An 18,489-nucleotide genomic window follows, 5' to 3' on the forward strand; every position below is an offset into this window, starting at 1 on the left:
CTGACATATAGATTAAATTGCGTAATGTAGAGAATGTATCATGTCATGATGAGACACAGGCACAAATCAGGTTCACGGAGGAGGTCATGAATTAACGTTGTATTCTCTCTACACATTAAACGGCAGTGAATACTCGTGAAAACAGTCACCTGGCTAACGTGCTAACGGGCTAACGGATTGTTTGTTATTCAAGTCAACAAAATAAAAAATATAAGTTTTGTCTCTTTAAAGATCAATAAATCAGCTCCTCGTCCTCTGATACAAAAACACAACAAGGAGTTAAATTAGTTTTTCCCGGTGGACCAGCCTCACGCTGTGAGCAGGTCGCTCAGTGCCGGCTGACACGGTGCATTATGCAAACAGAGCGATCGCAGGCCCGCGGGCGAGGCAGCCACGCATCAACATTCATGAATTTACAATGCATGGATTATTTCCTCTGTGTGTGTGTGTGTGCGTGTGTGTGTGTCACTCTAATTCACACTTATCAACATTTATGAGCTATGATTTCACAGGATCATTTCCTGTTTCCTGCTCAGGTGTCTCCTCCCTCCTGTTCTCGCTCATCTGTACTTCACACACTTATCACCGTTAATGTGTTAGATCGTTTAACACCACGCTGCCTGGTGTGTGTGTGTGTGTGTGTGTGTGTGTGTGTGTGTGTGAGTGTGTGTGTGTGTGTGTGTGTGTGTGTGTGAGTATGTGTGTGTGTGTGTGTCCTCCTCGCGCTGTCTTTTCGTTGCCTTCACACAAATGCTGTAAATAATCCTTCACCTCCTCTCACACTCTGCAAACTAGATTCTCTCTCTCTCTCTCTCTCTCTCTCTGAGGGAAAGAAAGGAAGAGAAAGAGATGAGATGAGAGGAGAAAGGAGCAGTGGAAACGATAGAGGAGGTCGGATGGCTAAAAATGAAAGAGGGCATACGAGGAGATAAAAGATCAGACACGATTGTCGAGAGGAGATAAGAGGAGGAGGACAAGAAGAAGATACGACTGGATGAAGATGAGAATAATTAATTCAGGAATAGAAGAGATAATTAAAGGTCAAAGAGAGAGAGAAAGAGAGAGAGAGAGAGAGAGAGAGAGAGAGAGAGATTGTCTAGTTTTCTTTGTCCAACTTCCTTTTTTTGTCGTCCTCCACTTGTTCTTGTTTCATAACTCAGCTGCTTCATTCATCACCCCCCCCCCCCTCGTTCCATTGCTCCATTCCTCATTCATCCCCTTGCACACGCTTACACACTCATAGAAACACAATTCATCTCACACACACACACACATGTGCATTAACGGAGGCGCCGCAGCATCAGTCACATGCAGTAAATTAAGACGCACAAACACACACACACACACACACACACACACACACACGCTGCGATGAGAATAATTCCAGGAGCGTTGAATATTTCATGCGGCACGAATATAAAACCCTGCAGACAAAACGTCTCTTCTCATTCGCCGCCGATTGTTGCTTCATCAAAAATTCAGTAACTGCCGCCGTAACCACGACAGAGAGACGAAGGCAGGACAGACAGAAGGGGGGGGGGGGGGGGGGGGTGTGTAACCAGACGGAGGATAGGCTACATCTGTACAAATCTATGTCCACACAAACCAGGGGCTAGAAAATGGAGCCCACGAGGAAATGACTGTATCTTCTGTAATGACCAGCAGGGGGCGACTCCTCTGGTTGTTTCTAGAGAAGTCTGTGAGAAAATGACTCGACCTCTCACTTTATAACGTCAGTAAAGTTTACGTCTCAGTCTCTAGTTTCTAGTCTTCTTCAATATGAATCCATGACACAGCTTCATCTCGGTCTGACGCCTCCTGAGGGGTTTTAAACTCCACGTCTATTTTTACCCAGAAGAATCTGAGCGTCGATATTTCATCCGTTCCACCTGACGCTCACCAGACTGAAACCGTTTTCCCGTTTGCAGCTGATTCACTGGACGGAGGGTTTTCTCAGGGACTCGTCAGATGATGTTATTGTAGCTGAAGTTCTGAGAGGAACAGAATCAGCAGAGGACAGTTGGTTCTGTTCAGACGGGACGAGTGTGATTGAACGTTCACCTGCTTTCAAGCTCATTTCCTGTGTCTCATCCAGATAACGTGACATCAGGCCGACTCTTCAGGGAACATACGTCTTCACTGATTTCTGTTCTGCTTCAAAAACATGTTTGTCTGAAGGTTTGATCATTCACAAAGTTTTGAGGTTCACAGAAATCAAAATGAAGAGAATTCACCAGATCTAAGTCAAAGGAAAATGTTTTTTTTCCCATCAAGATCCATTTGTTGCACTTGTCATTGATCCTAATAATTTCATTTATGTGATGTTAACTGAAAATCTCTGTGAACTTATTTTACGTCTCATTAAATCATAAAACTCACTCATCATTGGTTCTGATTCAAAGTTGATCTCTTCTTCTCCTCAGGTTGTTCGAGACGCTGCAGTCGCTCTTCTGGTCGATATTCGGCCTCTTGAACTTGTACGTCACCAACGTGAAGGCGCGGCACGAGTTCACCGAGTTCGTGGGGGCGACCATGTTCGGGACGTACAACGTGATCTCGCTGGTGGTTCTGCTCAACATGCTGATCGCCATGATGAACAACTCCTACCAGCTCATCGCCGTGAGTCGCCGCCGCACATCACACTGAAATCTAAAGAAACCTCCCACAGCCCCATGTTTGTTGGACTGTCTGTGAGTTGTCATGTTGTGATCTGACCACGAACCCCCCCCCCCCCAGGACCACGCGGACATCGAGTGGAAGTTCGCCCGCACCAAGCTGTGGATGAGCTACTTCGACGAGGGCGGAACGCTGCCGCCGCCGTTCAACATCATCCCGAGCCCCAAGTCCATGTGGTACCTGCTGGGCTGGCTCCACAACAAGCTGTGCGCCCGGGGCCCGCCGCCGGGGGAGGAGCCGCACAAATGTGAAAACCTCCGAGAGTTCACGGTGAGAGCGACGCTTCCACTGCCTGCGTTGTGTACACCTGCTGCTGTTGTGTGTTGCTGTTTTCGACATGTAAAGCTCAGCCAGTTATTCTTTTTAAATGATTCTCTGCAGTCTGTTTGTTACTCTCAGTCTATCTAGCTGCCACTAGGGGGCGCAAAACTCAGAACATTTCCAATCGACAGTTCCCAAGGTTTTTCTACACCAGGGTCTGTTTTGATAGTTTAGCTCAGAACTGCAAAAAATTTTAATTTAAGAAGGTTTATGAGAAGATATTTTAGTCGGCATCGCCGCTCAGAGATAAAGTCTCCTGTTTGTTTGTTTTTCAGATTCTCACCTTTTCACGTTCACATGTTGACAGATCAAAGATGAGTAAATTTCTTTTACAAACCGAATGTGTCCGTGGCATCTTACCTTATAGAAATATGTAGCTGTATGACAACATTGTGCAATATCTGCGAATTTTATATCGTTAAAAAAACAATAATATGAGTAAAGACGTTTAAATGTTTTTGCTGAAATGCGTAGCAGGAAAACTATTTTGAAAACTATTCGCTCGCTGTGAAGCTTCCAGACATTTTCCTGCTTTATATTCTCAAAAGTCTTTCTGACATTTTGACGGCTGCAGGAAAAGTTCCAGAAAACGGCCTCAGACGTTCGAAGTCATGAAAACCGACTCAGATTCATTTGATTCCGGAGACAGAAGTTGAACCGTTTGACTAAATCTGCTGAAAAAGTTTTCGATGTGTTGAAAAGCTCCAGAACAGCTGCTACACTAAGCTTGTGTCGTTTTATCAATTTAAGGCTTCACAGGAAAATTATGAATCTCATCATATTACAAAGTATTGTTGTGTTTTTGGTGCAGAGACGGATAATTAATGCACGAGGCAGGAGGAGCTCGGTTTGAGAATAAAACATCTGCTCAGATTAATTCAGTTCAGAGAAACGGCTCCGGTCCCACTGACGGGATAATGTGACTTTACAGGAATATAATAACAACAGCCTGAGATCAGCTGTTTGTGTTAGAACAGAGAGAACATCGGTGAATCAACACAGTGCTGGAGCCATACACACACACACACACACACACACACACACACACACACACACACACACACACACGGAGTGCAGCTGGCATGTTTACCTCAGCTGAAGTCAGATGAGTTATATAAACCAACCAGCCCACATGGGTCCACAGAGCCGCACTGCAGTGAGTGTGTGTGTGTGTGTGTGTGTGTGTGTAGTGCGGGTGTGTGTGTGTGTGTGTGTATTGACAGTGTGAGATGTGGAAGGCGATGATCGCTCAGAAGAGGCTGAAGGGAGGAGATAGATTGTTAGAGGAAGTTGTGGGGAGGAGAAAAGCAGGTTTGTGTGTGTGTGTGTGTGTGTGTGTATTTGACAGCAGGCAGGTACAGAGGACGAATCAGAAACTGTTCTCAGTTGACACACCTCTCTTACCGTTCATATATATTATTTAAATTGGCTTCTTGCTCAAATAGTTCTTAAGTGAAATGAAATGAAACCCTTTTTTTATTTTGTGGTTAATCTCTTTCCTTTATCTCGTCTTTCTTTGTATGAATCACATTTGCTCTTTGTGTGCGTCGCTGCAGCTTCAGTCTCAGGATGAATAAACTAATTTAACGCAGCAAACGCTCCGAGCACACTCGACTGAATCGTCTCCATCGAGTGAAGAGGTGAAGAGCGGTGTTCTGCTCGTTCCTGTCGCTCAGAGGATTGTGACTCCGGATGAAATGTGGATGAAGAGCAGGACGCCGCTCTCCACAGCGAAACATCTCCACTGAGAGGACACAGAGAAGTTATTAACTCAAGCTCATTACTCACACACTGACTGTACTCTCTCTACGGGGAGGACAGTCAGTTTAACGCCAGCTCTCTTTTCATGTCTCTGCTCCAGCGACACCTAGTGGCCGGAGGTGTTATGATGTCTGCTCGTCCGTATGCTCGCCTCGTTCTGGTCAAAGTGCAGAAACGTCTCATTTTAACATGATCTTGTTGTTATCTTTGCAGGAACGACACGCTGACAGTCTGATACAGAACCAGCATTACCAGGTCTGTATGTGTGTGTTTTTGTGTGTGTGTGTGTTTGTGGTAAAACGTGCTCTCGGGTGTTGGGACGGACGTGTGTTGATGGAAGGTTCAGAGGTTCTGAGGACGTGGATTCAATAAAGTGAAGATTGAAAAGCTGTCACAGAGAAACACAGTTTACCTGGAGTTTCAGACACACACACACACACACACACACACACACACATACACACACACACACACACACACACACACACACACACACATACACAAACAAACTCAGAACAGATTGCATCTCCCTCAAGCATCTTGCTGTGTCAGTGTCCAAACCAACACCAGCTCCCTGTGGGCCTCAGTGTGTGTGTGTCTGTGTGTTTGTGTATGTGTGTGTGTGTGTGTCTCTGTGTGTGTGTGTCTGTGTGTGTCCAGTTGTTCCTCACATTAAAGAAGCCCTGCAGAGTTTTCTTGTACACACCAGTTGTTTGTGTCCTTAAAAATAAACACGTCAAGTCAATTTCCTTCATCATGAAACATTTATAGCCCCTGTGCAGTATCAGGTTGGTCTCACCTGTAGGGGGCGCTGGTGACAGCATGACGCCTCAGCTCGCTTTTATATTAAAATATTATTTAACATGCACTTTGAATTGAATTAGTTGGTTCCATGTCCCATCTGGAAACATGGAGGAGGAGGCAGAGTTTATGACCTATGCTACAGCCCGCCACCAGGGGGCGATCCAGCTGTTTTGGCTTCCCTTTCAAAAGCTAAGATGTCGTCCATGTCGACAGTGAAACAAGTTTTTGAGAGAATTTGTTCCTCACATCATCCGAAGCCTGAGCTCTCGTCTTGTGACACCTCGGCTCTGGCAGCGACGACCAGCGGCGCCAACGCCAAGTACTTTTTAATTTGGCGCCATCGGCGGCTGAGCTCTGATTCACGTCCATGTTTCGTTTTTTTTTTTCTGTGAGGACGGTTGTCGGGATCTGTCCGTCACTTTAACGGAGCGCTGAGCTGGCAGCGGCGAGAGTGACAGCTCGCCAGACCGTCCTGTTTGGCAGTCACAGGTGTTGACTGTGGGAGGATGCAGTGTGTGTGTGTGTGTGTGTTTGTGTGTGTGTGTGTGTGTGTTTCCACCCACTGAACACCAACTGCTGGTGGATTTGTCTTCGCTCTTCAGATCAATCAGGGTCACTCGCGTCATTGGCTGATTTAATAATGAGACAATAACATTTAAATTTATCAGTTCCTTCATTTTATTCATCGCAGAGAAATTCTTGGTGTGGGTTATTTCTCACGTGTGTTTTATGTCCTGAAAACATGAAATATATATTCTATTATTATATTTATTGCCACATGGGACTGACATTACAAGTGAAAGAATAGTTTGAAAACGTTGAGGACTCTTTCCAGAGTTTGGTCTTTCAATTTGAGATCAGGACGTATTGATCACAGGTTCAGATCCGAGTGCGAGCGAGTGTTTAGAGTGAGAGCAGAGAGAAATCTGAGAGAGAGATCGATAAGTGCTGCTCTCAACCTGAAAGACCAGCCTCTGGAATAGAGAGAGGAAAGAAATACAGAAGGCATTTTGTTTATATCCATATTCAACAATCATTTTATCTCATAAGGCAGCTTGAAACTGTTTTAAAAGGAAAAGTTGACTATTTTATTTATATGATGCACTCAAATGAATGAATGTAGGAATTAAATCAAGGTTATCAATCTAACATTTTAAAACTCAATCTTAAAAACAAGAAAACAGAAGCGTGTTCAGTAACCATGGTCCTTGTCCCTCGCAGGAAGTGATCCGGAGCCTGGTGAAGAGGTACGTGGCGGCCATGATACGCAGCGCCAAGACGGACGAGGGGCTGACGGAGGAGAACTTCAAGGTGAAGCATTTTGTTTATCAGCATCGCCTGCTCACGCCATTCTCTCTTAGAAGAACAATTCATCATCAAAGCCCAAAGAATCCTGGGAAATGTGGATCAGGGGTTTAAAAAAACCTTCAAATTGAAACAGTCTAATCCTGCGCTGTGAGGTAATCGGTCTTTCAATGCAGCCGGACACAGCTCTGGAAAAAAAGGCCAGTTATAAACTTATCTATAGATATATATCTGTAAGAATGAAACAGGTTTTATTGATGTCTGAGTTTATAGAAACATTCAGGAGAGTTTCTTTGCTTTATCCAAATCCTCTGCTTCATAAATTATTCTGATATGATTTAACGTGTTGAGGCTGCTCCCATGATGCATCTGGAGCCGAGGCTTAAAATCCACATCAGGTGCAGATCAGACTGAATCAGTGTGTGCGTGTGTGTGTGTGTGTGTGTGTGTTAGAGTAAATAACTTGTGTTGTTCTCTGAGGAGTGAAGCTGTGTTTGGATCCCAAATGGCAAAAGTGATTTTATCTTAAGGAACAAATATTCATCGAGTAGAAAAGAAACATTTTCATATAAAAAACATCAAGTTATTATTTCTTCCATTTTCTCTATACTCACATTGTTTCTGTCTCTCTCTCTCTTTTTCCAGGAGTTGAAACAGGACATCTCCAGTTTCCGCTACGAGGTCCTTGATCTCCTCGGCAATCGGCGCCCCCCCCGGCGGCACTACTCTTCCTCCAGCGAGACCATGAGAGACGATGGCGCCATGGCGTCGGAGGATGACAGCGAATCGGGTGAGGGCGGCGGAGGCTGTGGATTTGGAGGCCAGAGGTCAAAGGGCGTGACCTTCATGACCCCGCTGGACGACGAGGTGCGGCCGGCGGCCCCGCTCAGCGTGTCGGCTCTGGTGCGCTCCATCTCCGGAATGACCCGGAAAGAAGGTGGGGCCGAGCGTGAGGAGGGGGAGCTGGAGGAGGGCATCGGATGGGGGGAAGAGGAGGAGGAAGAGGAGGGGATACCAAAGAGCAATGGGCTGAAGACGAGCGTCATCCCTCCGTCCTCCACCACCGTCCTCCCCTTGCCTTCGTCATCGTTCTCCTCCTCGCTCTCAACGTCGCTCGCCCGCACGAGGAGTCGTCTGCAGCGGATCTCAGCTCCGAGCGCGAAGACGGACTCCTTCAGACGCCTCTCCTACCTGTTCTCTCGCTCCAAACGCCAAGGGCCTCCCTCGCCTCTTCCCCTGCAATCTCCGCCCTCCTACACCATCTCGGACGGGCTGCTCCGCCCCCTGGGGAGTCACAGCCACAGCCACTCCGACTTCGGACTCAGTAACGTGACCAGGAGCGAGACCCACCTGCACGAGGTGGGCCGCTCCGTCGACATCAGCAACCCCTCGTTCTCCCCGCGGAGAACGAACGGGAGGGACTCGCTCCTGGCCCTGCCCCTCCCGCCCCCCTGCCCCTGCCAATCCCTGCACTGTGCTTCCAACATGTCCGAGTCCAGCTCTCGCCTCCTGGACTCCAGCGAGGACGTTTTCCAGGGCGTGAGCATGGGAGGAGCGGGCGAGGGCGGTGTGGACGACAGAGGGGGAAGAGGAGGGCTGATGATGATGATGGGCGGGTGGGTGGGGCCGTGCGACGATGTCATAGAGGACAGCTGTGAGGTCATAGAGGACTCGGTCACCACGCAGCTATAGGAGCAAGGGATGACCAGACTGTTTTCTTTGTTTGTTTGTTTTGCAAAATGGACGAACACGTTCAGAGCAAGGGGAACAGAGAGAGAGGTGGAGGGGGGGGGGGGGGGGGGGGGGGGGAGTTCTTCAGTCTAGAACAATGTTTTTCCCAGAATGGAGCGGGTTCTAAAGGCCGGTGTCATCGACAGTCCTCCAATGGCAGATCTTTATAAAGACAGTTTGTCACCATCACACAGACACGCCCCCTGTACCAGTTAGCAAACAAGCTACATAGCATCAGGCGCGTGTCCCTGTAAATAAAGATGGACGACGCGTCTCCACTTTCGAAAAATGAGCTAACAAGTTAATCAAAGCTTGATATGTTTTACCCGTTTCTCAAACCATATTTAAGAACATTTTAGTTAACGTGACTTTTACTAGATTGGTCCGTGCCCCATGCGTTAACATGGAGGAGGCGGGCTTCATGGCCTAGTCTGCAGTCAGCCACCAGGTGGTGATAGAGAGGACTCTGCTTCACTTGTCGTCCATCTTCATTTACAGTCCATGTAACCCACAGAGCTACCGAGTGAACAAACTGAGCTAACGAGCATCAGTGCGATGGTTTTCGAGTTTTTCTGGAATGAGAGATTTTGGAAAATGAGAAATCTGGGCTTCACGATCATTCAGATTTGAATCGACCTTGAATTCATTGTTGTCACCGTCTGTTTCATTGTGTCAAATGGTTTTCACGCTGCTCAGGGTTTGTTTCGTTGTCGTATCGCAGCTGACGTCTGACCGAGCTGCCTGAACATCACCACCAGGTCAACGTCCATCTTCTCATGACACATCACGATGAATCTGTCTTTATAAACGTCTGCCGTGTTCCACGCATGCCACGAGAGAACCACGGAGAGTACAACTTTTTATTTCCTCTGGGAGATTGGAATGCGCATGAAGATTATTATGGAATTAACCAGGAGCCAAAGCAACTTTCCAGGAGGGAAGTAGAAGAATCCCTTCTGTTCTCCAGCTGCCGTCTTTCCCTTTAACGACACGGAACAAAAATGGAATCAAATCGTTTTCAAATCTCTGGAATTAGACGGAGCAACCGTTTAACTTCAGCCACACGAGACAGAACAAGTCCCACTTTATACTTTGCAAAAAAAAAAATATATATATATATCTATACACATATATCAGGACGAATGGAAATGGAATAACTTCCCCTTTAACTCTTCATGGATTTAAACCTTGACCGAATCACTGGGATGAAATGGAAACGGCATGGAACCATTGCTCTGCTGTCGATAGCCTGCACCCTCTCTCTGCATCAACAAGGGCCAAGGAACTTTGTTTTATCCTAATAACAGTTATACTAGTAATAATAGTAATAATAAGAGACTTTGAATAATAATGATAATAATAATAATTCTGGTTTCTAAAGACTGTCTTTGCTTCTCTTTGAGTTGCCTGTGTTATCCTGGCTTCTCGTTCAGCTCTTCCTTAACAAGTACACTTTAACCTGATGAAGAAGAACACGCGGAGATGTTTGCTGTAAGCAGGAGGATGGATGGATGAGTGGATGAGTGGATGAGTGGGTGGAAAGGAGGAGAGGGAAGAAGAAGAGAGATGATTGGAAAGGAACGCGGGACGTTTTCTGGAGGGAAAGTCGAGCGGACGAATAGAAACGAGTTTGCCTTTCTATCAATTTGGGGGAAAAATCTATTTTAAAGGGAAATTTCACCAGAATTTCATCATGACTTTTTTTATCTTCTTCTTCTTCTTCTTGAAGTCGCTCGGTGCGGCGACTTCAAACGGTCGGCATGAGCAGAGGCTGTTGAATTTCACTCTGGTTAATATACGACTGTCAGCAGTGAAGTAGAGAAATTATGCATGTCTGATCAAACACACACACACACACACACACACACACACACAGACACACACACTCTCATGTGATGAGCAGCTCCCGGCCAAATGTTTCGCCCTTTATGAGATCTCCCTTGTGTCTTCATCCCCATCCTTCTTCACCCCTCCATAGTTTTCTCCTCCTCCCCCCCTCACCTGTCTTTTCAGAACCTCCTCCATGACCTCCACCACACACACAGACACACACAGACACACACACACACCGTGACCTCACCCCCGCCAGCTGTCTTGGCAGTGGCGGTAGCGGCAGAAAGAGCTTCAACCCGTCGCTGAATCACTGATCCCCAAAAATGTCACGGTGTACCCATGGCGACCTGATTCCTCGCTCAGCAGCCTGTAATGATGATGTCACATGTCGGAGCCGGGGGGGGGGGGGGGGCAGCTAAGTGGTTAGCGACAACAGAAACCCTCTTTTTATACAAACACAATTAGTTTTATGTCACAAACAAGTGAAAGAGACTAATTTAAAACGGTAGAGTGAGAGAGTTCGACGATTTAATCCCCCGGAGGTTTATTAAAAACTGAAACGACATCAGCAGCGTTAGAAAGAAAACGAGGCCGGACGCCAGGCGGCTTTAAAACAAATAATAAATATATTGATGTGGACGCAGGCTGACAGAGAAGCTTCATAAAGAAACACAGAGGGAGACGTTGACGGACGTTCGTCCATTCAGTATCAATTTAAAATTCGGACGTGCTACAAGGTCTGATCCCTGAGGTGCGCCCTCTAGTGGATTCCTCCAGTAACATCACCTGGTCGCCTGAGCTCAGCCGTCGTCCAATGAACCAAAGAACCACAGAGCAGGAAGCTGCAGCTGCTCGTCTCTTTATCAGGAACCAGAGAGGGGGGGGGGGGGGGGTTACCGTGGCAACCGGCATGCGACCTGATAATCGGGGGGGGGGGGGGGGGGGGCTGTAATCAATCACACCTCATCAATTGCCGTGGCAACCGCCGGCGGATTCTGCGGGGCGTTCGAGTGTCGTCTGGGAAACGAGGATTTTAAAAACTGAAAACACTCAGAAAGGGGTTTTATTTTGAAATGCATTGTCACATGAACAGTCAGGACACACAAACACACACACTCTCTCACACACACAAACACAAGTATTTTTTCAGTTGAATTCACGTTTCATTAAGTTAAGGGGGGGGGATTTATCATATTTGTCAAGTCAACAAACTGTGTTCAGATCTTTTTCTTCATCACAATAAGATTCGACCTTCACAACTTGATCACACTTGGATTCAAAGTTTCAAACGCTCTCTTGTGTCTCAGGAGTTTCGACGTCTGCACCTGTCAATCAGGAAGTTTCCCGCAGAGTGGACGTGCACTCAGGGCCAGGTTCATGACTCACACTGCAGCCAGCCACCAGGGGGCGATCAAGATAATTTGGCTTCACTTTTAGGAGATGTCATGTCAACCAACTTTATCTGTGTTTGAATTATGGATACATAATTAAACCCATCACATCATGTTCATTTTGTTGTAAAGGGCGGAAAGGATTCGGTGCAGCTACTCCTCACACACACACACACAAACACGCACACACACACACACACACACACACACACAGTATATTACAGTACATATATATGGCATCATTCAGGTTCCCCCTCTCACCTTCTAAAGGGATTTTGAGCTTTAAAAATAAAAACCTGTCCTTGTTTTTCTTAATTTTTTTGGATTTCCACATGGATGAATGTATGACTGTGTTATTTTTCTAGAAGCGGACGGCTAGCGCACGTTGTTGACTCTTTAATAAAGGCATCCTTAGAAAACTGGGCTGTGGTCGAACTGTTTATTGATCAGCGATGAGGAGTTTTCACACATTAACGCGTAAAACAACAAGAAAAACATGATATTTAATTTTAAACCTGTTTTTCTGATGTTTGAGATTTTACCTCGTTCTGCTGTTTAGCCAACGGACGGACGGACGGACAGCTGGGGATGTGTGGTGCTTTTGAAAGGTGCTGAATGGAACCTTTATTTGTTTGAACACACAGAACGTGGTTGTGGGATCGTCCTCGTTGTGTCGGAGTCTTTTAACAACATGAGGTTGTCGTGTCACCGTCGCAGTTCAGTGTTTAAACTGATGGAAGCTTTTTATCTGTGTTCAGAGCAGCTGAGCGTTTCATCAACCTGCATCATCTGAATGTGTTTGTGTTATTACGACTGAGAAGAGGAGCAGCAGCGAGAGAGGGGAGAGTGGAGAGTTTTTCTTTATTTAACAAAGCCCTCGCTCGCCCATTGTGTGGGCAGCACCACTGAATAAAAACCAGCTTTCATCTCCCTCTCTCTCTCTTTCTGTCCTCTACATCATCCTCCCCTCCACCAACTCAGTGTCAAGTCCTGCTATGAGACAGTCATCTGTTGTGTGTGTGTGTGTGTGTGTGTGTGTGTGTGTGTGTGTGTGTGTGTGTGTGTGTGTGTGTGTGTGTGTGTGTGTGTGTGTGTGTGTGTGTGTGTGTGTGTGTGTGTGTGTGTGTGTGTGTGTCTGAGGGGGTATCACTTGCATTACAGGGACACTGTATATAAAATATGTTTAGTGAATGCATTAATAAAGTATCCATCATTAAGGTTTTAGATTTAGGTTCAGATTAAGGTAAGGTAAATTTAAGTAAAGCTAGGCTAAGGTTAAGATAATTTTTGGTTAAGATAAAGATGGGTTAGGTTAAGTTTACCTTTAGTTTGAGGTTGGGTTAAGGTAAGGGTTAAAATTAATGCAAATCAATGCTATGTCCTCTGGTGTGTGTATGTGAGTGTGTTTGTGTGTGTGTGTGTGCGTGTGTGTGTAGGTCAGTAATAAACTGAAGTACCTCTCAGAGAACTATTATTAAACTACTGTGATATGCTTTTATCTCATTGTGCCGTGAAAGTAATTTCTGTAACTGTTACATTTTAGTCTTAGTATTACAATTTGAGTTGTTATGAGAGAGAGAGAGAGAGAGAGAGAGAGAGAGAGAGAGAGAGAGAGAGAGAGAGAGAGAGAGAGAGAGAGAGAGAGAGAGAGAGAGAGAGAGAGATTACATAACCACTGGTACTCTGTACATTATGCATGTGTGTGGCGCCCTCTGCTGGTTGAGACTGAACATTGAAAAACAGCTTATAAAATGAAGGGGGGTGATCATGTTGCTGGATACACCAAATCACCTTTAATAATTTAGTTTAGAACAGTGTTGTTTATTAAAATTATTATTACAATATATTTACATTATTTTGTTGTTTAACATAAAGTTATTTCGTCATGTTTAGAAGATATACAAATGGTTGAGTTCCTGTCTGTCTCTTAAATAGTCATCAGAGTGAGCCATCTCGCATCATTCCGCTCTGTGATCCCTCCCCCTCCTGCCATTGGTCCACCTCCACCTCTCTGATTGGTCCAGAGCGCCGCACTAAAGCGGAAGTGAGGACTCCTACCCGGAAGCAGCGGAGGAGGATGTGAAAACAGATAAAGGGAGAAATAACGACTCTCCTCCGGGATTTAAACGCAGAACATCGTGTTTTCACGCAGAAACTCGGTCTGACGCAGAAATGATTCTAGCGACGTGCGCGTGTTTCCTGCTGGTGGTCTGTTCGGCGGCCGCAGCGAAGGAGGCAGGAGACGACGAGTGGGTCCATCTGCCGAACAAGTGTGAAGGTAACGGTCCCGCATCTTTACCGGCTCTCATCCGGTTCGTGCTTCATAACAGGTTCAATAGAGTCTATAATAGAAGAGTTGTTGTTTCCTCTGAGGTGAAAGATCCTGAGGTTTGAAATCCACTGATGAGTCACTCACTCTCTTCTCTCTATACAGAAACAATACATATATTTATATATATATAAGTTGATTTGTTTACATTATAATATACATGATATCAAAGCTCTTTACATAGAAGATCAGACCTTTAAAGTTCCAGAGAGAGAGAGAAGGAGGAGAGGGAGAGAGATGGAGAAGGAGAGAGAGACTAATAATAGAAGTGAAGGGGTTATTATACATTGGACTTTTCTTCTATTACTATTGATAAAACAATAATATTATTATCTTCATTGTTTATTGCCTGAAAACTCATTAATTTGATCAATGCAAATGTTAAACACAACGAAAGAAACATTTATTTGTCCTATTGCTTTCATTTGTTAGGAATATTGAAATGATATTAAAAAAGTGGTGTGTGTCTGTTATTGTGTGTTTGTGTGTGTGTGTTCTTTGTGTTCTTTGTGTGTGTGTTTACAGTCTGTAAGTTTGTCAGTATTGAGATGAAGTCAGCATTCGATGAGACGGGGAAGACGAAAGAAGTGTTCGGCAGGAACTATAACTTCATCGACAGCAAGGGGGCGCCACCTATCAAATACGTCAAGTCGTAAGTGTGTGTCTATGTGTGTGCGCGTTGTCATCATTTGTGAAGTGTCTCCATTTTCCATTTCACGGTGATTTTATACAAACTGTCGCAGAATAATAAAAGACAATTAGAGAGAAAATGATTCAGTTTAGTTTTACACAGAAATGAAACCTGAGCCGTGATGTCTGTGTTAGGAAACAAACACACACACACACACACACACACACACAGATGTCAGGTTCAGTTCCTCTAGAACAGAGAAGTTGTGAAATCACAAGTTTCAGGACTAACACACCTGAATCTTGTATCGAGATGTAGTGAACAGTTTTGTCTTTTCCGTGTGTGTCTGTGCAGGGACCTCCGATTCATCGAGGTCATAGAGAATGTGTGTCAGAGGCTGCTGGAGTACAATCTGCACAAGGAGCGAACCGGCAGCAACCGCTTCGCCAAGGTCAGTGTGTGTGCGTCGGTTTGTGGTTTGGATTCTTCAGATTGTGTTGAGCTGCGGTTTGAAGTTATTTCTAACAGAGATGGAACCTGTGTGATGTGATTTAATCCTGTGATGTAAGTTTGTGTTTGTGTGTGTGTGTGTACAGGGCATGTCGGAGACCTTCTCCACGCTTCACGGTTTGGTGAACAAAGGCGTGAACGTGGTGATGGATATTCCCTTCGAGCTGTGGAACGAGACCTCGGCGGAGGTGGCCGACCTAAAGAAGCAGGTGTGAGAACAGAAACGACCAAAACACTGCTGCTGAAATGTTTAAATATCCACATGGAAATTATCTCATTCCTGTTTGATTCAGAATCATGATCTCTCTCTTACTATCAGTGTGACGTGCTGGTGGAGAGATATGAGGACGTGATTGAAGACTGGTACAAAGGAAGTCAAGAGGAAGATCTGACCACGTTGCTGTGTGAGAAACATGCTCTGAAAGGACAAGACACAGGTAACACACACACACACAAACATGCACACACTGCTTATATTATTTTATTATATCACATTGTTTATGTAACATCACCAGTGTACGTGTGTGTGGTCATGTGATGTTGTGAGGTGTGTTGTTGTGGTTGTTTATTTAAAAATTGTGTGATTTTCGTCATTTTTCCTTCATTTGTTGTCCCCTTCACTTTTCTCCTCCAGCTTGTCTGGGCGAGGACTGGAAGGCGAAGAAGAAGGGCGACCAGGCCGCCATCGCCGAGGACAAGAAGAAGAAGAAAAAGAAGAAGGCGAAGGCCGGAGCTGTGGGCGGAGACGGCAGCTCGGAGGGAGAGAAGGTGGCCAAGAAGAAGAAGGAGAAGAAAATGAAGAAGAAGAAAAAGAGCAAAGCTCCAGTGGAGAAGACGGACGGAGGGGCGTCGTCGGACGAGGGGATCCAGCCTCAGGTGCTTCTGTCTGGGAAGAAGACGGAGCTGTGAGCCCTGCTCTCTGGATCAAATCTTTCAAAGTGAACCTCTCAGTAAAAAGACGTCTGACGCTTCTGAAGCTTCTTCGCCTGAGGCTGACACATGTTGCACTGTTACATTCGTTTCATTCACATAACAGAATCTTTAATGATCAGTTTCATGACATTTTTACGTCTCTGCACCAGAAAATTCCGATTCATCTGTATCTCAACACGTCAATACAGAACAAGCTACCTGAAGGATTAATCATCTGTTCAATCAGTTGATCAACTGAAAATGAATCAACAATTTGGTTTGTTTTAAATCATTAATCAGGAAAAAGAAACCTGATCACAGCCTCTGGAGTGTGAAGATGTTCTCTGTTTTATATGAAGAAGGGAAATTACAAACATCTGCACAATAATTAATATTTCTCTCCATTTAATGACATTTTATCAAGTGAAATATTGATAAATTACTTAAAAAATCATCATCAAAACAAAAGCAAACCACGAAGCAGTAAAAGTTAATTTACTGTGAAACAAAATACTGTTAAACTGCCTTTTTTCTAATTCCGTGAGAATCATAGTCAAAGTGCTGCGATGATCCTTCTTTACTTTCTTCTCTCAGTTGAATGTAGATGGGTTTTTTTTATGTTTTCATGTCTTTTAATTTATAATGTGAATTTATGTGTTTTTTGCTTTTTTTGCATCTTTTGTCTCATCTGCTGTAAAATTCCATTCCAACCGAAAACTGAGAAGTTTTCTTCTTTGGATTTGTTTTGAAAATGTGATGTATATTTTCAGCTCTGTGGTACCATCATGATAATGTGATATTTAAATGAAACTCAAATAGTCGAGGCTTCTCCTGGTGATATCTAACAAACCTTTATCATCTGCTCACGAAAACAATGTTTAATGATTTATTTCTATTTAATTTTTTGGCAGAATTAAGATCTTGAGGCTTCAGTTCAGCTCATTTTTTAAATGTCATTGATTTGTGTTGCTGTTATTTCCCATGTATTGTTTTGTGTGTTTGCTTGATGTTGAAAAGCTGCTATTTAAGGCGTGTGTGTGTGTTTCTATCGATTTTTATTCAGAAGTAAGATGCTGGATGTGTTTTGTTGAAGTTGCTTCACATCAGATGATCAATAAACACAGGTTTGAAAAAAAAAAAGTCGTACGAGTTCTGCTTTAACAGTGAAAATCTAAAAACTGCGACATGATCAAGTTTTGTGTAAGATATGCATTCAAATAGCTGCATGGGTGCAATGTACACGTTCGACCACCAGAGGGAGACATCGGTCTGAATATACCATTAACTACATTGGAGACGCTATGAAAGAGAAGGACTGATATAAATAAATCATTTCTGTTCAAATTAAATCAGTGGTTCAACGTGAAATAAACACACTTTAAAATACAATCCCAGTTTGTCTCATTCCAGTAACCGACAACCTATCTTTTACAACAATCAGAGATGTTTAAAAAGACCTTCACAATATCATCCTTGTGTTTTTGTCAAATCAAAACAAAAATGGTGGTCCAAAACCGATTCTTTATCATGACAGAGGAAATCTTAAACATAAAATCAATTTGTTATGTGAAAATGTTTTTGTCTTGCAGTTACATCCTCCAGCCACTAGGAGGCACTGCAGTGCCCTCACTGTTTATTTCGGGTCCATGTTTCAAACTGTTTCTCTATCTTTTATATAAACTGTGAATTGAATGTCAACGATCACGTTTCCTGAAATCAGAAGAAACATTTCCCTGAATTCTGTCAATATGAAAAATATCCTCAGAATGAGATGCTAATGGGCGTGGTAACTGCAAACAGGGGGCGTGTCTTACATGAGAACACTTCCTCTACCCATGATTCCTCATTGCACTCACCTTTAGCAGGTGCTAAGTAACGTTAGCTTAAAATTAGCTGCACATGTTTAAGTTGATGTGGTTTTGACACTACTTACAAAATCTGAGGCAAGATGGCGTCGGAAGAACGCACCTGCTCCGCTTCTGATTGGAGGAGGCGGACGCACGTGGACGGACATGTTTGAGCTCAGGAAGAAGAACACGTGTTTCTATTTGACCGGAAATGGACTTTTACGAACGTTTACTTCTCAGGACCCATCAGCTTCCTGTCATCATCGAAGGTAAACGTCACAGGCTGTTTTATTTACAATTTTCAAGTTGTTTACACATCAATTAATATAAATAAACAAAAGTCTAATAAACATAGTGATCTGTCAGGAAAATAATAATTAGTTGCAGTGATAAGAGTTGAATGTTCAGGAAGTTTGTTCCTCTGTGTCTTTGACCTTC

The 18,489-nt window shown here is 44.3% G+C and overlaps 2 protein-coding genes across 2 annotated transcripts in view; both read left to right on the top strand.

The window, feature by feature from the left end:
* The window catches only part of trpc5a (transient receptor potential cation channel, subfamily C, member 5a), a 56,689-nt gene extending 48,130 nt beyond the window's left edge, over positions 1–8,559 (top strand). Inside the window, exons 14-18 of the mRNA XM_062383526.1 lie at positions 2,424–2,619; positions 2,737–2,946; positions 4,972–5,013; positions 6,784–6,873; positions 7,513–8,559. Of these exons, the coding sequence (XP_062239510.1) occupies positions 2,424–2,619; positions 2,737–2,946; positions 4,972–5,013; positions 6,784–6,873; positions 7,513–8,559 (1,585 nt within the window). The remainder of the gene's footprint in view (positions 1–2,423; positions 2,620–2,736; positions 2,947–4,971; positions 5,014–6,783; positions 6,874–7,512) is intronic.
* A 5,307-nt stretch (positions 8,560–13,866) lies between these two features.
* Positions 13,867–17,519, top strand: cnpy3 (canopy FGF signaling regulator 3). Its single transcript, XM_062384306.1, has 6 exons — positions 13,867–14,100; positions 14,677–14,803; positions 15,137–15,233; positions 15,379–15,501; positions 15,612–15,729; positions 15,927–17,519. The coding sequence occupies exons 1-6, from the start codon at positions 13,995–13,997 to the stop codon at positions 16,199–16,201; spliced, it is 846 nt and encodes a 281-aa protein (XP_062240290.1). The 5' UTR covers positions 13,867–13,994; the 3' UTR covers positions 16,202–17,519.
* Positions 17,520–18,489: the final 970 nt, after the last annotated feature.

This window comes from Platichthys flesus, chromosome 24, assembly GCF_949316205.1.
Source record: "Platichthys flesus chromosome 24, fPlaFle2.1, whole genome shotgun sequence".
Taxonomy (NCBI): Eukaryota; Metazoa; Chordata; class Actinopteri; order Pleuronectiformes; family Pleuronectidae; genus Platichthys; species Platichthys flesus.